General features: G+C 48.1%; 1 protein-coding gene and 1 non-coding gene across 5 annotated transcripts in view; one reads left to right on the top strand and one right to left on the bottom strand.

The window, feature by feature from the left end:
• Positions 1-218: 218 nt before the first annotated feature.
• Positions 219-22,483, bottom strand: part of KIF3C (kinesin family member 3C) — a 36,464-nt gene continuing 14,199 nt past the window's right edge. The window contains exons 2-9 of one of the 4 annotated variants that reach the window (XR_006200950.1): positions 15,088-15,189; positions 14,321-14,443; positions 13,064-13,182; positions 12,454-12,570; positions 3,279-3,387; positions 2,929-3,101; positions 1,645-2,684; positions 219-1,126 (exon numbers count right to left, since the gene is read on the bottom strand). Coding sequence is in view for 1 of the 4 variants with exons in the window: in XM_042933495.1 (XP_042789429.1) it covers positions 2,591-2,684; positions 2,929-3,101; positions 3,279-3,387; positions 12,454-12,570; positions 13,064-13,182; positions 14,321-14,443; positions 15,088-15,189 (837 nt within the window). In the remaining 3 variants the exon portion in view is untranslated. Of the gene's footprint in view, positions 2,685-2,928; positions 3,102-3,278; positions 3,388-12,453; positions 12,571-13,063; positions 13,183-14,320; positions 14,444-15,087; positions 15,190-22,483 lie in introns of all 4 variants that reach the window. The other 3 variants (XR_006200951.1, XR_006200949.1, XM_042933495.1) reach the window with 3 other exon arrangements.
• On the top strand, positions 20,361-20,434 carry TRNAR-CCU. Its single transcript has one exon. It is a non-coding gene; the product is annotated as a tRNA-Arg (tRNA).

The following is a 22,483-nucleotide window of genomic DNA, read 5'->3' as shown; positions in this document are numbered from 1 at the left end:
TGGTTCTGGCACGGACTTCAGACTAGAGCCTGGGACCTGCCCCTCAGCCCCACTGGGCAGTCCCTTCTAAGCAGCTGGTTCTTCCCCAAGGTGCTGGGAACTGCAGCTGGGCTCCAAATACCCTTGAACCGCTCTTGGAAAAACAAGGAAGAGAGAGAAGGCAGAAAACGAGAGTAAAAGTAGGAACAAAGAAAAGAGAAGGCAGGCAACCAGCTCGGTGACGATACTCATTCCTTTATTATCGACTGTGTTAATTTGAACAGGGCTGGGCTGCAGGTGCATTTCAGCTCAACAGGCCTCATCTGAAGCCAAGGAGACAGACGGTAATGTTTTATATATATATTTATATATTACATATGTCCTGTATAGCCATATGTATAGTGACAAGAATGAGCCACTGCGTTAACTGTTGTCCTAAATAAAGACCATAGCAACAGACATGGAAATTTGGTCCCAGTCAAGGCCCTTACTTTGTCAATCAAATGTTTGATACATCAAAAGGGAAGGAGAGAGACAGAGAGACTGAGATCCAACCACCCCGGTGGCCCTGTTCCCAGCATGTCTTACACTGAGTGTCGAGTGTCCCCTGTGGAGGTAAACACACACACACACACACACAAACACACACACGTACACAAAACTGCGGGCAGGAGCTCCTCGTCCGACACACCTAGGGCCCAGCCCTCAGACTGGGGTTGGTGAGACTGGGTATTTTGTGCTATAAGACTGTGAGGGTCAAGTGACCAGACAATGCGAAGTCGATGTGTCCAAGTGATGAATGGGGGTGACACGTGCTGTTTCATCTACAAACAAGAAAGAGGTCAGTGGGAGAGGCTACTCAATGTAGGCATGGAGGTCCCCCTGTGCCCAGGCCACCTGGGGCATTTCTACACGCAATTCCCATCCCAGACACAGCCAAACCTCTGATCTGAATCCTGAGTCTCAAATAATCTCTTGGGCTCTGATGAAAAATGGCATTTCCTTGAAGGACAGGAGCAAATGGCAATTGAGTTGCCAAACCAGCTAGTCCGGTAATTACAGCAGAAATGACAGCATCATTGAATTAAACCAAACCATAGCTTGGTCCTTACAGCAGAACTCGAACTGTATAAGAAGGGTTCACTTCCTGATGGAAAGAGAAGAACCAGGTAATCAGCCCCCACCCCCCGCCACCTTCCCCTCACCCAATTTCAAGCAGCTCAGTCAGTTTCATGCTGTTCTCCCGATGACTAAAATCCTCAAATTCTGGGAACTAGAGACTCCCCCTATTAGGGCATTTTGAAATCTTAAACCACTTGTTTCTTTCATGATTGCCTCTTCACTCCACCAAAATACACAGTTAAAAAGTAAATCAATGAAAATTAATCTCTCTCTCTCTCTCTTGTTTTTTTGTTTTTGTTTTTTGGTAGAAATTTACTTATTATTTGAGATAACCTGGAGACATCTTGGTATGTCACAAAGGGAGGCGAGGAGTATTTCCCCAGGGACCAATTTATACAATGCCAAAGAAAAAGGATCAGTTTTCAACAAAATAGTGCTCAACAAATGTGATGCAGAAACAGGAGTAATAGGCAAGGTTGATAAATTGTGCCTGGGTCCCTGTCTCCTGTGATAAATGAAGGGGGAAGCAACAGATTCCAATACCTTTGTTTAGCCAGGGGGAGAATGACATTGATCGCTCCCACTATGAACTGGGATCCAGGCAGCTGCGGAGGAAAGTGACCAAAGCAGGAAGGAGCAGCGTCTCAAAAACGGGGTGTTGGCTTGATCACTCGTTGACCCCAGTTACTTCTCAGAGGGAACAGAAACAAAGGGACTCAGAGAAGGGACTTCCTCTGATGACTGTCCATGTTGTCCCATTACTGTTTCATTTCCTGCAGGTCCTGAGCAGGCAGCAACTGGTTGGTTCACAATTCCCATCCAAGGGTTGGGAAGGTGGCCAGGAAGCAGAGTTTGGTAAGCCATGAGTTCTTGCCAAAGCCAAAGAGCATGGCTGTGTCGGTGAGGTCACATAAGTCCTTGAAAAGGAGCCCAAGAGGCCAACAGAGGTTGTCTGAGGTCCAGACGCTTGAGTGCAGGGCTCTTTTCCCTGGGAGCATCGGCCCGACACTGTCAGGACGTGTCTTGCCCTTTGTGGACATCTAGCATTTTTCTAGTCCCAGAAAGTGCTTAAGAACTGCTCACCGTCGGCATAGGAGGAGATGGAGATTATGGAGAGAGACAGGTAGAAAATGTACTCTCTTCTCAGGCACTGGCTACCTTCCCTTCTGGGAGCAGCTGACAGGGAGGAGCTTGAGGTCTGACATGGCGGGGGTCTAAAGTCAGAAGGAAAGGAGGCTATGCAGTGGCCACGGCAGGCTCAGGTGAAGGCATCTCCCCCCACAGCTGAGCTCCACAAATAAATAACATTAATTAAATAAAGGAGGCTAAGATGAGCAGGCAGAGACGCGGTCTGCCAGATGCTCACCCCCTCACACACACGCACACGCACATGCACACACACGCACGCACACTGAGCGTCAGGTGAGATGATCCAGGCTTGGCTCCCCAGCCCAGGAGGCTCTCGGATGGGCAGCCTGACTGAAGGTTGTCACTCATGGTCTAGCACTGTTGTGGGGTGCAGAGCAGCGGAGGCCAGTGAGGCGTGTGTGGTAGAGGGTGGAGGCCGCTGAGGACTCTGGCACCTGCAGAAGGTAGGGGTGAGGTAGGTAAATGCAGAGGTTGGGGAAGGGCAGGAAACAGAAAAGTGAGGACTTGCCTTTTCCTCATCCTGTTGCTGTAGGAACTCCCCCCCCCCCCCATGGCTCCAGTTATCACCCTCCCTTAATGCCCTTCAGGTACAACTCAAACCCTCTTCAGCCTCAACCAGCCCACGTGGTTTCCATGCCTCCTAAGTCCACTGCCCACTCTGACCATAGCGGTACTGACCAGGACCTGGACTTCCGAACTTTAGATGTGGAAGGTCTTTCCAGAAAGCTGTCCAACCGCATAAGCCTCTCCATGTGTAGTGCACGGGGGTCTTGTTCTTGGTCATGAGAGAAGTCCATCTCAAAGACAGCTGGAGGGGACACATCCAGCTCCAGAAACATTATGTTTTCAGCCTGTGGTGGGAACATCAGACCAGACGTGAGCAGCGGCCCTGATGATCGGATCCCTCGGGCACTCAGTAAATACTGGGTGTAGCGAAGGTGATGAGGTAGATAGAGCACGCCGAGGTTATGAGCATCCCTCCCTTGGACGCTCTCTCCTCCCACCCCTTCTATTTCCCAGCTTCTTACCCTGTACCTGGGGTGGGACCCCATTGCCATAGCAACCCGAGCATACTGGCTGATAGGCCTCTTGTAGCCCACGGCTGACGTTGGCCGTTTCTTCATTTGGCTGTTATTGCTGTGGGGAAGAGGCTATATTAGAATGGATTTCTTTTGAACATGGGGAAAATGACATCATGAAGAATTAAGTATCATTCAAGTAGGCAGGAAACTCCGCAGACCGTGGTTCACAGGAATTTTCTTCTCATTGTTCTAATACAGCTGGACAACTAAACACTATCAAAACACAGGAAAGCATGGATTTCTTTACTCTTGTGTTTTTCAGTTCTTTTTTCCCCCCACAGTAAAGAAGGTTTGATTAAGGGCTAGAATGAAGAAAGGAAATCCAGTCTTCTTTCAGCTCTCAGCTTCATATGCTGATTTCACACATTATGCAAAACTGTTGATGATTAGTTGTTCTGGTTTTCATTTTTCTTCTTAGGAGTTTGTACAAAAAAATGATTAAAAAAATCAGGCTTGAAATGCAAGGGTCCCAAAATAGCCTAAACAATCCTGGAAAAGAACAAAGTTGGAAGACTTACACGTCCCAGTTTTAGAACTTATTACAGGGTGCCTATTACAGGATGGCTCTGCTAAGCATCTGACTTCGGCTCAGGGCATGATCTCCCAGTTCATGAGTTCAAGGCCCACTTTGGATGAGTTCGAGCCCTGCTTCGGGTAAAACATGAACCCCGCTTTGGGTGAGTCTCACTTCACTCTCTCTCCCTCCTTCCCTCTGCCCCTCCTGGGATTCTCTTTCTCTGTCCCTTGCTCATTTGCACCTTCTCTCTCTCTCTGTCAAAAAAAAAAAAAAAAAAAAGAACTTATTACAAAGCTACAGTAATCAAGGCTGTGTGGTACTAGCATAAGGACAGACATATAGACCAATGGAAAAGAATTGAGAATCTAGAGACAAATCCTTATATTTGCAATCAATTGATTTTCTATAAGGGTACCAACTGAACCACCCACGCACCCCCAAGTTTTTGTTTTTTAATGTTTACTTATCTTTGAGAGAGCGAGAGGGAAAGAGCTAGAGCTCGGGGGCGGGGGGGGGGGGGGGGTGGGCAGAGAGAGAGGGAGACACAGAATCCGAAGCAGGTTCCAGGCTCTGAGCTGTCAGCACTGAGCTGCAAGATCATGACCTGAGCTGAAGTCTGATGCTTAACCGACTGATGCTTAACCACCCAGGCGCCCCTGTTTTGTTTTTAAAGAAACGTGTTTGCATGCTTAGAAAAAAGTCTGGGTATTCAACAAAATGCTACTAGTTACTATCTTGGGATGGTGTCATCATAGATGACTTTTATTATCTTTATGCCTTTCTGAAAAATCTGAACTTTACAATGAAAATGTATAACTTTATATCTAAATATCTCAGACATTCAGAAAAGCGTAGAAAATAATATATATGTATGCTTACCATCCAGCTTTGTCAAATCATTTAACATTTTGTTATACTTAAACTAAATCTTTTTTTTTAAGAAATAAAATGCAGGGGCACCCAGGTGGTTCAGTCAGTTAAGCATCCAACTCTTGATTTCAGCTCAGGTCATGATCTCCAGATTTGTGAGATCAAGCCCCATGTCAGTGCAGAGTCTGCTTGGGATTCTCTCTCTCTCAAAATAAATAAATAAGCTTAAAAAAGGCAAGAAAATGTAGACAGTTTTTAAGACTCCTATTTCTCTCTCCCTTGAGTTAGTCACTCTCTTGAATTTGGTGCTCACCAATGCCATTCCTGTTTTTATTGTTATTTTTATATGTGGCTATTCATAAACAATTAAATGGGTATTTGTATGCCTATTTCTAAAATTTGAACTGTGTGGTGAACATACCACATTTTTGTGTACTCAACTTTTTAAGATTCATCCATGCACCTCTAGATTAGATTATTAAAGTTTACTTATTTGACGATTTTAAGGTTGCAATATGTCATCATATATGTGTGTGTGTGTTTATGTATAAAATATATATTCTTTTGATGGACATCTAGGTTGATTTTTTTTAATCTACTATACACAGTGCCGTTGTGAACATTTCTGTACAGGTATCTTCGAGTACATATTCAGAAACTTCCCTGGGGTATACCAAGGAATGGAATGGTTCCGCTGTAGGGTATGTGCATTTTCAACTTTACTAGATATTGCCGTATTGCTTTCCAAAGTGGTTATACATGAAAGCTTCCATTGCTCTATATCCTAGCCAAATCACAGCATGTCAGCCTTCTTACTTTCAGCAGTTTGATGAGTGTGGTGTATTACTTTTATTATTCAAAACAAAGAAACGAAGATAGGAAAGAAATCAAGAAAAGTATTTCCATTAAAATGAAATAACACAGATTTTGGAGTAAGACATATCTGAGTTTGAATGTTGGCTCTGCCCCTTAAAGCTGCGTTACCTTGGGAAGTAGCTTAATACCTCTGAGGCTCAGCTATCTCGTTTTTTCTTTAAAAATTTTTAATGTTTATTTATTTTTGAGAGGAAGAGAGAGAGGGAGTGGGGGAGGGGCAGAGAGAGAGGGAGACACAGAGTCTGAAGCAGGCTCCAGGCTCTGAGCTGGTAGCACAGAGCCCGATGTGGGGCTCAAACTCGCGAACTGTGATATCGGACCTGAGCCAAAGTCGGACGCTTAACCGACTGAGCCACCAGGCGCCCCAGCTCAGCCAGCTCTTGCCTGTCCCCCAGAACTGCTGAGATTAAGCGCGATAAGGATTTAGCATAGCTCACAGCAAGGGCTCAACTCATGGCAGCTGTGATGATGATTTATTCTCAATTCTACTTGCTAATTTCAAGCAGGGATACAAACGAGCCATGAAAAAAAAGCCAAAAGGCAGACAGAAGACAGAGGAGGAGAAGAAACAGGCTGAGTAACTCACAGATAGGACATCCTGTCCTTGGAGCTGACAGCACCAGGCCCGCCCTTCTGCAGCAGAGGGTGAGGGGATATGGCATTCCTGTGGTTCATTTTAGCAAGCCTATAAAGGAGTGCGGGACCCCACTTTAAGGAGGAAAGCAGGGAAGGATGAAACCACGGAAACCCCAGCTCGCTGAGCTGCTGCATAACCCCTGGGAGCAGGGAGGCTGTGCCCGTGCGTGTGGGCAGCCGCGCCCACAACTCAAGGGGAGGGTGGGAAATTAGTAACATAACCATTTAGCATTTATAAGGTGCATCTACACATCCCATTTGAACTCTGTAGTCATCTCCCGAGGTGTAGACAGGGCAGACAAGGAGCCTGAGGCTAAGACAAGCAAAATGCCTTTTGTGCCTAAGGTCAATTAGGAAGAGACTCCGAAATGGACCTTGCCAAATTCTCTTTTTAGGATGCTGTACTGTTTCTAGGAGAACACCCGGAGCAGGCTGGAGTGGAGTGCGCCCTGAAGGCTGCAGGCTCTGGGAATGGGACAGGGGGACAGGGCTGGGCGAGCGGAGCAGTGCATCGTGTGAGCTGGCAGCCTGACCCAATAAAGATGCCAGCGCTATTCTGGGTGACATGCGGGAAGAGGGGGTTGGGGGAGGGGAGTCTGTAATTGGGACACCAAACTTCCCATCTACGCCCTCTTCTGCCCCAGGCCTACTTTCCATGATTGATCCCTCTCTAGTAAGCAGGTTGTGGCTGACAGCCCAGAGCGGAGGCCTGGCTCTGTATGTATCCGCCCCTCCTGACAGAGACCCACAATCACTCTATGCCGGACAGATCCTAAGAGTTCTCATATGACCCTCCCTCTCAATGGCTGCCATCACAGTATTTTCCCCTTAATATTAAAATCTCATCGCTCAGCTCTGTCTTAGGGACTGACCCCAATCTCCTTATCAGCTGTCTCAGCATACACACACACACACACACACACACACACACACACACACCCGCCTTTTCCTGTTCTGTTCTGAAAACTGGCATCCAACATCATAGGGTGAGTTTTCCTTCTGGGTCTTTCCCAATCACCTGCCACAGCAAACCAGACTTGTCTCCGCAATCTGGTCCCTCTGTCCCCACAGGCCAGCTCTCCACTCTGCCTAGCCTGCCTGGGGAGGCTGGAACTTCTCCCTGTTTCAGATTCAACTCCGATGTCACAGACCTGTGAATAAATCTAGGGACTCAACCCAGAGCCGAGAATGTTCTTACTGAGGTAAACTTTGCCTCTGTAATGAAACCTGTTTAACTATCCGGATTCTATTTAGAGCAAGGAGTGCTCTCTCTCTAAACTTGGAGAGCGCCCGAATATAAAATCAAATTCTAAAACAAAAACAGCAAGGGGCACGTGGGTAGCTCAGTCAGTTGAGCGTCTGACTTTGGCTCAGGTCATGATCTCGCTGTCCATGAGTTCAAGCCCTGTGCTGACAGCTCACAGCCCGGAGCCTGCTTCAGATTCTGTATCTCCCTCGCTCTCTGCCCCTCCCCCACTCATGCTCTGTCTCTCAAAAATAAATAAATGTTAAAAAAAAAAAATTTAAAACAAAAACAGCAAACCAAACTGCCCTCCTGCGGCCCTTCTAAGGGATGAAGGCAAACTGGCTTTTCTGGAGTCCCTGTAATTATAATATTGGCTTATTGATATATGATTATTGATTACATATTTATTGATCATCTCCTCTGGGGCTTGGAGCCCCTCCCCCCATATTACCTCATTTCAACCTCAACAATCCTGCAGGGCAATTTACTATCTTGACTTTACAGGTGAAGAAATTTGAGTTCAGAGAGGTTAAAAAAACCTTTTCCAGGCCACAAGTGGCAAAGCAGGGACTAGAATTCAGTATGTTCTAAACCCAAAATCTAGTCTCTTTCTGCTGCACCATGGCGCCTTTCAAAAGACTCTCTGGTGGGGCACCTGGGTGGCTCAGTCGTTTGACCATCCGACTTCGGCTCAGGTCATGATCTCACAGTTTGTGGGTTTGAGCCCTGCATCAGGCTCTGTGCTGACCACCTGCTCAGAGCCTAGAGCCTGCTTCAGATTCTGTGTCTCCTTCTCTCCCCGGCTCACACTTTGTCTCACTCTGTTTCTCAAAAATGAATAAATGTTTAAAAAAAAAGAAATGAAAAGACTCTCTGGTGGCTGGGGTTGCAAAGGCCCAAGAACTAAAGTTACAAATAGAATTGTGTAACTATAAACCAATGGTTATAGACATTGTCAAATATAGACCCTTAGAGGACAATTTTGTATCCATACAATTAAAAATAAAGTCCATTATGAGAAACTAAAAATAAAAGGTCCCACATGTAGAATAGTTACTGCTGGAGCTGGTTGCAAAAATGGGTTTTCAAAGTAACTTTCATACAAAATTGTGATAGTGGAAGGCACCTCACCTGTGTAGCAGCTAGTGGTGGCACAAAGATAGTGAAGAAAAAAGAAAAAGGGGGAGTTTTCCCAAAAGAACTTGATATGGGCGCGTTTCAAGAGTTGCCTGGAGCTAACACCTTTTAAAGGCACTGGGAAGGGTATGTAGGGTCAAATGCTTGTAGCTGGAGGAGGAGGAGGAAAACCATTTTTCCAACCAAAGCCTTCTTTTCTCTTTAAAAAAAAAATTTTTTGGGGGGCGCCTGGGTGGCTCAGTCGGTTAAGCGTCCGACTTCGGCTCAGGTCACGATCTCGCGGTCCGTGAGTTCGAGCCCCGCGTCAGGCTCTGGGCTGATGGCTCAGAGCCTGGAGCCTGCTTCCGATTCTGTGTCTCCCTCTCTCTCTGCCCCTCCCCCGTTCATGCTCTGTCTCTTTCTGTCTCAAAAATAAATAAACGTTAAAAAAAAAAAAAAATTTTTTTTTTTAACGTTTATTTATTTGAGAGAGAGAGAGAGAGAGACAGAGCACGAGCAGGGGAGGAGCAGAGAGAGAGGGAGACCCAGAATCCGAAACAGGCTCCAGGCTCTGAGCCGTCAGCCCAGAGCCTGACGCGGGGCTCAAACTCACAAACCGTGAGATCATGACCTGAGCCAAAGCCGGACGCTTGACGCTCAACCGACTGAGCCACCCAGGTTCCCCCCCGGTATTTATTAACAATTTTTTTTTTTTTGAAGTAGGCTCAATGCCCAGCGTGGAACTCAATGCAGGGCTTGAACTCAGGACCCTAAGATCAGGAGCCGGATGCTTAACTGACTGAACCACCCCAGTTCCCCTAATAAAATTTTTTGAAGTAATTTATTTATTGGAGTTTTTTCTTAGAGAAATCTATAATTGTTTATTTTTTTAAGTTTATTTATTTTGCAAGAGAGAGAGAACAAGCAGCCGGAGGGGCAGAGAGAGCGGGAGAGAGAGAGAGACAGAATCCTAAGCAGACTGCACTGACAGTGTGGAGCCTGATGCCGGGCTTGAATTCACGAACCATGAGATCACGACCAAAATCAAGAGTCAGATGCTTAACCAACTGAGCCACCCAGGTGCCAAATCTATAATTGTTTATATCCTTTGTATTTTAAGTACAGTAGAGATTATTAAGATGTTATTATTGCCTTAATACCTTTTATCCTTACCCAGATATATTTTAGTATTTTTATATAAAATACATACTTTGTATGTATTCTGAGCAGGTTATACACATTCTGTATAAAATAACATGGTTAAGGTGTGAACATACTTAACCATTATTTTGAAAAAGCTTGTGAATGTATTTCTTTTTTTTTAATGTTTATTTATTTTTGAGACAGAGAGAGACAGAGCACAAGTGGGGGAGGGGCAGAGAGAGAGGGAGACACAGAATCCGAAGCAGGTTCCAGGCTATGAGCTGTCAGCACAAAGCCCGACACGGGGCTCGAACCCACAAACTGTGAGATCATGACCTGAGTTGAAGTCAGATGCTTACCAACCGAGCCACCTTTCTTTTTAATAGTTATTACTAGCATCTATTTTTAAAAAGTATTTAAAGAAAAACAAAGTATTTAAAGCACTTAAAAAAAATTTTTTTTAACTTATTTTGAGAGAGAGAGAGTGCAAGTGGGGAGGAGCAGAGAGAGAGGGAGAGAATCCCAAGCAGGCTCTATGCTCTCAGTGCAGAACCCAATGTGGGGCTTGACCTCGTGAACTGTGAGATCATGACCTGAGCTGAAGTCAAGAGCTGAAGGCTTAACCAACTAAGCCACCCGGGTGCCCCTTAAGATAGCTGTTTTAATTAAAAAAAAAATCTATGAATGATTTTTCAGTGTATACAAACTATTCTGAGAAATGAATAAACTCCTCTGAAGCATGAAACTACAAAATTCCAATCCAGATCCTTTCTCAGGTCTAAATTAAAGGAGACCAACGAGGCACTGCCTTTAAATGCCATGTCCCAGCTCAGGTAGGGAGGCAGAAAATTGCTCTCAAGGACACTATTGGGATAAGTGGCTAAGACTGAATATTGCCTACATAATAGTATCGTGTCAGTATAAGATTTCCTGGATTTGATCACTGTATTGTGGTTATGTAAGAATGTGCTCGTTCTTAGAGAATACAGCTAAGGGGTCAAGATGTCTGCAACTTAATCTCAAATGGTTAGGGGATGGGGAATAAAGCAAGAGGTGGCAAAATATTAACATTTGGTAATTTCGATGAAAGGTATTAAGGGAATTCTTTGCACCGTTCTTGCAATGCTTATTTTTCAAAATAAAAAGGTAATAAACACACGACTTCTCAGAGCCTCTCATCCCATCTCTATTTAATGTAAAGAAATTCCCCCGCCTGCAAACTTTCAATTCAGGAACCTGTCCAAGCACAAAATCAGTCACCCTACAGACCAGAAGCCTCACCAGCATCTGCCTCCAGCAGAGGGCACTGGAGTCGTGGCTTTCAAGTGGGGCTTCCTTGCAGAATCACCTGGAAGCTTTGAAAAAAATTTTAAGTCCTTGGGATCCACCCAAGACAGACTATCTATCTATCTATCTATCTATCACCCAAGACCTTTTAAATCAGACTCTCTGGAACCCAAATCACAGGTGAGAACCTCTGTGCTAGATGATGTACTACTATGGATCCCTACCTAGAGTGGAAAGGTGCATTTTAAGTCCAAAGTGACACCACTGAAAAGTCCTCTACCCATAAGGGGCGCCTGGGTGGCTCAGTCAGTTAAGCAACAGCTTCGGCTTAGGTCATGATCTCATGGTTCAAGAGTTCAGGCTCCGTGTCAGGCTCTAAGCTGACAGTGTGGGGCCTTCTGGGGATTCTCTCTCTCCCTCTCTCTCTGCTCCTCCTTCTCTCTCTCTCTCTCTCTCTCTCTCTCTCAAAATAAGTAAATAAACCTTAAAAAAAAAGTAGTAAAAAAAAAAAAAGACCTCTACTCACGAACTTGCCTCTTACAAAGTTGCACAGTGTCAGCTTGGGTAGGATCGGCCTTTTAGGAAGTAGACAGATTAAGTGGGCATCAGATGCCCCAGTGAGAAGCCACAGACCTCTATGGCTAGCTTCCCACTGAGCTTTGGGGAGAATGCTGCCCTATCTTGGCATTAATATTCCTAAGATAAAGAGAGCAAAGAACCTCCAGGGAAGTGCTTTGGTATCCAGCCTCCTAAACACCGCTGTCTACAGATTTTCAATCAAGGGACAGTGGTCCAGGTGAGTGAGGCAGTCCCTCTGCCGGGTTTGAAGATCATCTTCACGGCCACCAGCAGAGGGAGCCACACACACACACACACAGCCAGGGGACGCAAACTGTACCCAAGAGCTGGACTACAAGGAAACAGGTGGAAATGCTGAATCACCACGCTGAGCTGAGTGAAACTATAAAGATTGGATCACGCCTCTATCATTTCCTGATCTGATTACTTCTCTGCATTCAGAAAATACAGACTGGACTGTGAGCTCTGTGTCGGATTTACCTTCTGTCTGGAGAGTCTAAAATACAGTAAGGCAAATATTAACTATCGTCGCTGTTTTTGGCACCCGAAAAACGAACATTCACCAAACTGACAGAATGTTATCGTTCACTGGGAGTGCCAAAAGGCTGAGACGCTCTTCCTCTCCGTAGGTCCCTCATGGGGCACCCGAGAAAAACACTTTGTTTTTGGCAAAACACCCTTCCTTCGTGAAGACCTCTGTGTTAGGTCTTGAGAAATCCATACTCCATCGGAACTTCCCCCACCCTTCTCCAAACGCACAGAAGCCTCTGTCTCCCGCAGGCTCCTGGCCACCCCCAACCTGGGGTGGGTCGGCAAGTGCCTAGGCCCAGACCAGGGGGAGAGAGACTCACACTCCAGCTGGCACGAGGGGCTGGAACTTCCACTGCTCCTCCTCGCAGTCCAGGAAAAGCCGATTCATGATCTTGTTCTTCTCCTCAGGGGGGATGAAGTTCTCGATGATTAGGTACCTGGGAGCAGGAATGAGGTAGAGATGGGGAACTGGGGGGGGTGGTAAGAGACCACACAGCGCATGTGAAAGTTGAAGGATTAGAAGCGAGAAGCAAAGAGGCAGAGGGAACAGAGGAGAAAGCAGAGAATTGGAGGAAGAGGGTCCCTACAGAAGTCACAGAGCTTGAAATCACTGCTTCCAATGCAAGGACTGTAAGCTCAGGGCCTGAGGGGTGACCCGTGGCCAGCACCCAGCATGCACTTTGGGGGACTGATCGTATACAGGCAGAGCAGAGGAAAGAGAAGGAAACAAGGAGAGGAGGTTGATAAGCAACTCTAGAACTTAGGCCTCGTCCCCATCCCTCGACACATTCTCTTCCTAAGGGACATGGACTCCTGGGTGAGCAGACGGCTGGAATGAGGCCTTCAGGAAGGAATTAAGCCCATCAGGGAGAGGCCAGGGAGTGAGGCACGGCCGTGAGGACCAGGGCCGGGAAGGGGAGGGGGCCCTACTTGAGCTTGAGCTCCCGGGTCTGCTCATTCTGTGCCTCCTCCAGGTCCTGCCGCACGCGGATGTATTCATCATGCTGGTCCTGGATCTCTGCCTTCACCGCCTGCAGCTTGGCGTAGAGCTGCGTGGAGACAGGCGCAGCTCAGAGGCCGTGCAGTGTGGCAGCGAGGCCCCTGTGACCCAGCCTGGGCCCCACCGACGCAGGCTCAGGGTCTACCAGCTGAGTTCGGGGTGAGGTCGGAGTCTGAATCTCCCTCTTGCCCCGTCACAAATCAGGGCAAGTTATTCAAAGGGCTGTCCTGTCCCTCCCAACACTAAGGCCCATTACCTGCTCCCTCTCAGCTGCTGGCAGCATTGTGGAATGTTCCAACTGAAAGGGACCCGCGAGACCTTTTAATCCAACACCCTCTTTTTTATAGAAGAGGTAACTCAGGCACAGAGACGCTCAAGGCGACACAACTAGTTAAGAGAAGAGTCAGAATCGGGACCCAAGTACACAACAGCTGGTGCAGGGTCCAGGGAGGGGAAGGGGGACTAAGCCAATTTGCAAGGTGACCCATCCCACTTCTGCCTCTCCAGGGGCTCTCACGAATGGGGGTGTGGAGGGCAGCACAGAGCCTGCTGTCCCACTCCTAACCCACCAAGAGGCAGGTATGTCCCGGGAAACTGCCACTGTGGCTGGGCAGCCTGGCCGGCACTGGGGCAGCCACGTCGACAACCCTCAGGGTTCTCCAGGCTCTTCCCAGAATCCGGGCCGGAGTTTGCTGTCCCTATACATGCCCTTCCCTGGCCAAGGACTTGGCAGAGTCCCGGAGAGCAGACAGTCTCAGCCCTTCCCGTGTCCACAGGCGCCTCTGGCTCCCTTCCTGAGCTCCCCCAGGCTGTGTCTCCTCAGGTCTCCTCGACACTCAGGGCCCTGTCCCAGGCCTGGCTACCCAAATTGTGACTCACTGATGACACTGTACAGAGGAAAGTTACCCACCGCCATGAGGATGGCAACTGGAGACTGGAAGTGAAGGCCTTCTGAGCCTCTCAGGCCCCGCCTGGCCCAGGAGCAAAGGCTCTGTTCCACTCCAGCCCCAGACCCCTGCCTTCCCACCCCTCACCCCGGCAGCCCCGGCAAAGTAACTCGGGGCTTCAGCAGTTCAAGCCAAGTGGGGAAGGGGCCCTACGACACATACCCCTCGGGAGGGTGACCGTCTTGGGGAGAGGCTGCCGGGCCCTCACACACTTTGACCCCTTCGCCTGTGGCATCTCACCTTCTTGAGTTTCTTGGTTTTGACCTCCACCTCCTGCTGCAGGGACGTGTAGGTGCCCCGGAGCTCCATGGTCTCTTCATCTCGGAGCATCATCTCCTGCTGCATTTCCCGTTCACGGCGTTTCTAGGCCAAGGCAGGGAACAGGGGCTCAGTGGGACAGCGTGTACCGGGGAGGGCCAAGGGAGTTCAGGGGACAGGTGCATCCTGCCTTGCATGGGGTCTGCCTCCATGGTGACCACAGATGCCAGGGGGGAGAAGACAGTGGCCCATGGCCCGTGGCCCCTGCTTCTACCCCAACCTCAGTGGAGCCTCTTTGAACCTTCTTCTTGGCTCATATAGCTGGCACATTCTAGGGGTGTCCAGCAGCTATAGATTCCCATCATACTGGCTTCCCAGCTTCCTCATCCTCTCCCCTTGCGGTGTCACCGATGACTGGTAGGACCAACAAATTGTGGTTCTTGAAGATTTCAGATGTGGTCATACAGATGGAAAAGAACATTCGCCCTTGTGGCAGGAATTAACACCAGATGCCCCGTAGAGGCTGATGTCATGGAGAACCGCCACTTCCTCTCAGCCGTCGGCGGGCAGTGCCCTGGACACAGGCAGGCTCCTGGGCTGGTGGACCCATGGGATCCAGGGCATCAGGTCTTAGCTTCTTAGCACTGTATTCCAGGGATCTTGAGTCCATGATGGCTCACTGCCCCATGCCCTCCAGACAAGACCTCAAGGCCATGCACCCCCACAAGACATGAAGCCCCCAGCCCTACCTGCTCCGCAATCTCCTGCCTCTTCAGCTCCAACATCTTCTGCTGCTCATTGGTGTGATCCATGATGTTCCTGCCCCCGATGAGCAGCTTGCTCTCCATGGCCTGGGGACACAGAGGGATTAGGTGAGGGGCTTTTCAAATGGTCACGGCATCACCAGCTTGAGAGGTTTGGCTTCCCTGCTCCGTGGTCCTTCCGGGGGTGGACAAAAGATGTATCCCAGACAGGGCCTGTGGTCCTCACTGAGAACAGAGTTTCCCCTCCAGCCTCCTGGGCTCCAGCCCAAGGCTCCCATTGTCAAGAAGACTGTCAGGTGAGGCAAAGAGAGGGCATCCCTCGGGGAATATAGACACCTGATCTGTTTGCTTTGGATACAGATGGAAGGTTGGTTCACCATGCCTAGGAGGGGCGTGCAGAAGGCATCCTAATCCTGGCTTTCGGCTGGAGCCGGTGTTCAAGAGTGGGGAGCAGAGGCTCCAGTCAACAGGCAGCCCAGCTCCTTAGCTAACTGGCTCCTGACTCAGGAAGAGGGCTCTCAACACAGGTGTAATCTTCAGCTGACACGGAAAGCAAAAGAAAAGGAAGACTCTGCAGCACTAAGGGGCAATATGAGGTTCCAGAAGCGGCATGAGCCCTGGAGAGCTCCAGAAAGACTCGGGTTCTGCCCACCAAATGCAAGGCCCTGGCCAAGTTACCCCCTTCGGCTCTCACATCCGTAACATGGGAACTGCTCTGTTCCAGGGAGGCCGACAAATATTTGCTGGGTACTATGTGCGAGGGGCTGAACTAAGCCCCTAACAAACACCATCTCTGATCTCCATCCTCACCCTAAGAGAAAGGTGCTATTGCTTTCCCCACTGAGCCAATGAAGAAACGGAGAGTAACCAGCCTGAGGTCATGCAGCTAGTTAACAAAGAGGGAAGATTTGAACCCGCCACCCTCAGTCCGTGAGCCCCTGTGCTGGGTGAAAGCCCCCAGCCCGGTGCTAGGCACACGCCTGCCAGGGGTGCTGGTTGACTCTGAAGCTTAACTGATCATGGATTTGTATAAACTGGGTAACCTGTGACTACATAAAATGCACTTTCATTCTTGCTAATCAGAGGGTGCTGCCCCAGGGCACTCCAGCTGTCCTCTGATTTCATCCCAGGCTTCCCGGAAGGTTGAAATCACCTTGAGCCACCAGAAGATATTGGCTGCCTCCCCACTGGAAATTTTCCCAGTGGAACCGGCTGACCTGCTTGAGGGCTCTCAAAGCAGACGGTGCTGTCACAATGTGGGAGAAAGGAGACCCTTTGCCACCTGTAGAGCCCCATCACCGTGGACAAAGCGGGACAGGGGTTAAGGGTTGCTTTTGGGGGTCAGAGGTTGAGCTGTGTGAGGACGCCATTGGACGCTGAGCAAAACCGGGCCAGTCAGAGCGGCCCCACACAGCCTCCGAAGCCAAGGGCAGGGCTGCCGCAGAGCAAGGGGCCCCGATAGCTGCCTGTCCTCACGGCCACACCACCGCCACCTGCTGGGCTACTGCCCCTCCCCTCCAGGCCTTGCTGTGAGTTATTATCTCACCACCCAGCCCCCCCCCCCCCGCCCCCCACCACAAGCACAAACTCAGCCTAGATTCTTCCTTCTCACCCAAGGGGGCTATCCTTTCAGTGAGTGACTCCTTAAATCTTGTGCCCCAGGCCCTGCCCTGCGTGCAACCCCCCACCTCCCCTACACCAGGCCAGTCATCAGACCCCTTCAAGTCTGCCTTGTTAGGGTTCGCGCCATTCCCACCTTTTCATCCTCACGACCGACACCTGCTGACTTCACTGCGGTCTCCATGACTAACCTGGGTTGTTGCCATGGACTCCCTGCTGCCTCAGTTTCCCCTTCCATCCATCCCCCGCATGACACCCAGGGGCAGTCACCAAAAACACAAGTGTGAGCCTGCCCCTCCTCTGCTGCGAAGTATTTAACAGGCCTCCATTCCTCGCAGGATAAAACCCAAGGTCGGCAGCAGCTCCCTGCCCCGCGGGCTGGCCCAGCCCCCCAGCCTCCCTGGCTGCCTACTCCCCAGGTGTGCCCCGTGCTCCAGTTCCACCCAAAGAATCCCAGCTCCTGCAGGGAACTAAGTCAAAGAAAGACAAATATCATATGATTTCACTCAGATGTGGCATTTAAGATACAAAGCCGATGACCATAAGGGAAGGGAAACAAAAATAATATAAAAACAGAGAGGGAGACAAACCACAAGAGGTTCTTAAATACAGAGAACAAACTGAGGGCTGCCGGCGGCATGTTGGGTGGGGGGAAGGGCCGAAGGGGTGAGGGGCATCGAGGAGGACACCGGTTAGGATGAGCACTGGGTGTTATACGTAAGCGATGAATCACTAAATTTATTCCTGGAAAAAAAAGAATAAATTTATTTTTGATTAAAAAAAAAAAGGAAGAATTCCAGCTCCTGGAATGTGCTGTGCCTTTCCACGACACTGGGCTCCTCTTCCCACTCCACGTCCACCTGGAAAATCGCTCCTTATCCTGCAAGACCCACCTTGAGCACCTTGGGATGTTTTCTCTGATTCCCTCAAATCTGCACATTTCTTCCTTTGGGCCTAACTAGGACACGTCCCTACCATTTTCCCAGAATGGACCATTACTGCTGATATCCTGTCTCCCCTGTGAGCTCCTTCAGGGTAGGAATCGTGTCTTAGTGCTCGGCACATAGTAAGTGCTCAATAAATGTGTGCTGAACTGAAAGGAATCCCTGAGGTGGTCCCAGAGGGGGGTTCTAGGTCCTTTTCCTGGGCCCGCTCATCCAGAATAGAACCGGCGGCCCTTTCTGGCACCTTCTCCTCCTTCAACTGACTGGCCCACACTCACTGGTGCAGGGTGAAAGGGCAGAGCAGTGGGGTCTGAGAATCTGGGAAGCCTGGCAGGAGGGATGGGACGGGTGTGAAGAGGCAGGAAGGAGACAAGGCAGCAGTTCTGTCATATGCGGAGGAAACCCCCTCCTGCCGGGGCCATGGATAACTGATCCCTCCAAATACTGGGTAATGAGATGTTGGGGGACTTGGTGTGTGGCCTGGCTTCCCGTTCTGGAACACTCCAGCCCTGAGTCCTTGCACTTCCCGTGGTACTCTACGTGACTCTAGTGTTCTTCACTCTTTGCCACCTCATAAAGACACGACTTCTCAAACTTGGTTGCTATATTAGAGTCACTGGGGAGCCTTTCAAATTCCCACTGCGGGGCCACATCGCATTATAATCTTGGGCCCTTCGGCTCATGACGGGCCGTGAGAACTCCCAAGCCAGGTGCTCCGTGGAAGAGTCTGGTAAGGAAGGCGCGGGGCAACTGCTGATGCCCCGGTTTTCCTGATGGAGTTAAGGACGGGGACCCGGGTTGAGAGAGAACAGGACAGGGAACCAGGAGGAAGAAAACCATTATTTTCTTGCTGGTCAGCTGTTCCATATTTACTTCTCCTACTAAACCTTTAAGAATTGGGTCTTAAACTTTGATGTCTATTAGAGTCACCTGGGAGCTTTTACTAGGCCCAGGCTACACCCCACTGTCAATCAAATTGGAAAGGGGCAGGAGAGCCAGTGATGAGGTCTGGGCATTGGTGTTTTTTAAAGGTTCATATTTAAGAATCACTGCTTTTTTTTTTTTTAATTAATTAATTTTTATTTTTTTTAATGTTTATTTATCTTTGAGAGAAAGAGACAGAGCACAAGTGGGGGAGGGGCAGAGAGAGAGGGGGAGACACAGAATCCGAAGCAGGCTCCAGGCTCTGAGCTGTCAGCACAGAGCCCAATGCGGGACTAGAACCCATGAAATGTGAGATCATTACCTGAGCCGAAGTTGGATGCTTAACCGACTGAGCCACCCAGGGGCCCCTAAATTTATTTTGAGAGAGAGAGAGAGAGAGCACAAGCAGGGGAGGGACAGAGAGAGATGGAGAGAGAGAGAATCCCAAGTGGGCTCCACACTGTCAGTGCAGAGCCAGATGCAGGGCTTGAACTCAGGAACCGTGAAATCATGACCCGAGCCAGAATCAAGAGTCGGACACTTAGCTGACTGAGTCACCCAGGTGCCCCAGAATCACTGCTTTTTGAGATTCCCCCCAGAATCAATATTACCGGGGGACTTGTTACAAATGCAGGATCTTAGGCCCTACACAGACCTAGTGAATCAGAATCTGCTTTGTAAGGAGATCCCCAGGTGGCCCGTGTGACATGCTTTAAGGGGCATGCTGTTAGCACCATCATTTTCCTTACGAAAGCTCCGACAGGTTAAGTAATCCATCCACCGTCAGTCACATCACGGCCATTAAATTTAAATGGAAAATCCAGGCCCAGGTCGGCCTGGCTCCAAAGCCCATGCTCTTTCTACTCCAGACATTCTGTTCAATGTTTTAGGAAGCAGAACCTGCTAAGAGAAGAGCAATACGTTTCCATCAGGAGAAAATCGTGTCTGACTCATCCCCATGGTTATTCCGGTACATGGGGAAGCCAGTGGCCAGAACGTTAGAGGTTAAAATACCCCTGCCTTGGTTAAGTTAGATGGGGGGGGCTGGGGCCGGTGTGGGGGAGGGGTGGTAAGGAGACAGAGAAGGGAAGTATATTCTCGTAATAGGGGGGTGGATTAGGAAAAGGAAACAGAAACAGGCATCTCTCTGGATGGAAAACTGTTCAGATGTTAAAAGACAGGACTGATCTCCACTAGAAATCACACAAGAAAGAGAGCACTGGCCAGATACCCAGCTCCACAGATGCCCCCAGAGCTTCGTAAGTGGTAACGTCCAAGAGAATTTCTAGGCCGCGTGAGCTGACAAAAAAAATGTCAGATGAGCTTCAATTACAGTTTTACATTCTGGGAAAAAGTAATCCTAGCTCTACGCATTAAATGATAGCTGTGAGCAATCAGTTATGAGTTAAAAAAAAAAAAAAAAGTGGGGGAGGGGGGAGTAATTCTCTATTGTTCCCAGAAGACATTGGCTTAATATGCTTCCACAGCTAAAAAAGCCACTAGCTTCTGGCCAGGCACCATCATGAAGGCTTTTTTGGAAACAACACAAAAATCATTCTACCCTAATATAAAATGGTGACGCAGCTCAATCTGGAGCACTGTGTGTAGTTCCCTCACTGCGTCTCTGGGGACACGGAGGAGAGTGATCTAGAGAAGGGCGGCTAAAACCATCCAAGGGCTATTAAAAATTAGGACTCTTTAGTCTGCAAAGACAAAGAAAGGTTACGAGGATAGACCTGGAAACTATACGATCAAAATAGGTGTGGGGGTGCCTGGCTGGCTCAGTCGGTAGAGCATGTGACTCCTGATCTCAGGGTCGTGAGTTCGAGCCCCAGGCTGGGGCATAGAGCTTGCTTAATTAAAAAAATAAAATAAAATAAAATATGGGGCGCCTTAGTGGCTCAGTCGGTTAAGTGTCTGACTCATGATTTTGGCTCAGGTTATGATCTCTTGGTAGTGAGATCAAGCCCTGCATCAGGCTCTGTGCTACGTGCAGAGCCTGCTTGGGATTCTCTATCTTTCTTTCTGCCCCTCTCCCGCTCAGGCACACGTTCTCTTAAAATGATAAACATTAAAAAAATAATAATAAAATAGGGGCACCTGGGTGGCTCAGTCAGTTAAGCATCTGACCTTGGCTCAGGTCGTGATCTCGTGGTTCATCAGGTGGAGGGAGCCCTGTGCTGACAGTGTGACAGAGACGGCTTTGGATTCTGTCTCCCTCTCTCTCTGCCCCTCCCCTGCTCATACTCTCTCTCTCTCTCTCTCTCAAATGAATAAACATTTAAAAAAATGTTCCCTTTAAAAGATAAAATTAAATTAAAATAGGTGTGAAAAGATCCAGGCTTTTCCAATCAGTCCTGGCACATAGAGGAAGAGCTTATACTTTGGGTTTTTTTGACAAATAAAGGGAAGTTCTGTTCACAAAAGGTGATAAATTTATGGAACTGGTTATCTCAGGAGGACTGTATTAAATATCTAACAGTTTATTAAGGGATTCTAAAGACACATTTTTTTTAAAGTAAGCTCTATGCCCAATGTGGGGCTTGAACGCAGGACCCCGAGATCAAGAGTTGCTCTACTCCCCCAGGTGCCCTCCTGAGGACACATATTTAACCTTTTATTGTCTTTCTCTCCCTTCAGGAAAAAAAAATGCACTAATATCCGAATAACCACAGAAATAAAACAAAATTAGGAAAATACATATTCCTCACATACTCAGCTTCTTTTATTTTCCCTGTTTTTCCAGATTTCTCCATATGCACACATCATTTTTTCACATCAACAGGCAAGGTATAAATATACACTCATGTCCTGCTATTTCCATTTTATCAAATCTCTCCAGAATTTCCTGTTACTTCACTAAGGTTTATGACTATAAATTTGATGATTGCGTAATACAGCAGCTAATTTAAATATATTTCATTAACCTGCATTAGAAGATATTTTGGTTGTGTTGGGTCACCTGGGTGGCTCAGTCGGTTAAGCGTCCGATTTCGGCTCGGGTCATGATCTCATGGTCCGCGAGTTCGAGCCCCGCGTCGGGCTCTGCGCTGACAGCTCAGAGCCTGGAGCCTGTTTCAGATTCTGTGTCTCCCTCTCTCTGACCCTCCCCCGTTCATGCTCTGTCTCTCTCGGTCTCAAAAATAAAAATAAACATTTAAAAAAATTTTTTTAAAAAGATATTTTGGTTGTGTACAATGTTTATGACAAACATCCTTTTTTTTTTTTTTTTTTTTTTTACAAACATCCTTGTACATATAATTTTTTGGTTTTTTTAGATGACTTTCTTAGAAGGAAATTTCAGGAGTGGACAAAAGATTATAAACATTTTGTCTATCTTAGAACATACTGCCAAGTTCTAACAGTTTATACCACTTTACTGCCAGCAATAAATAATGGAGCTGCTTTTATTACAATGTCATAGGCACGAAGTATTATCATTATTTTTAAAAATTGCTCTAGTAGTAGATATAAAATTGAGCCTTCCCATTTATTTTATATTCTCTATACCTTTCAGGTGGACTTGTGGAGGTCTGAGCTCTCCTTTCACAACATATCCTTTTACGCTTTTTTCAAGTTATTTTTTTTTCTTGGTGATCTTTAAGTAAGGAGACAGACCTCTGATTCAAAACAATTCTTTGTTCAGCCTCCACTTTCTCCAGCTACCCACACCTAGTCCTTTGCTCTCTTCATTCAAAATTTGGCCTGACAGGGGTGCCTGGGTGGCTCGGCTGGTTAAGTGTCCGACTTTGGCTCAGGTCATGATCTCGCAGTTTGTGACTTCAAGCCCCACATAGGACTCTCTGTCAGAGCAGAGCCCGCTTCAGATCCTCTGTCCCCCTCTCTCTCTGCCCCTCCCTCTCTCTCCCTCTCTCTCTCAAAAATGAATAAAC

Source organism: Panthera leo, chromosome A3 (assembly GCF_018350215.1).
Source record: "Panthera leo isolate Ple1 chromosome A3, P.leo_Ple1_pat1.1, whole genome shotgun sequence".
Lineage (NCBI taxonomy): Eukaryota > Metazoa > Chordata > Mammalia > Carnivora > Felidae > Panthera > Panthera leo.
Note: the sequence above shows the minus strand (reverse complement) of the source record. Positions and strands in the feature narration are given on the sequence as shown.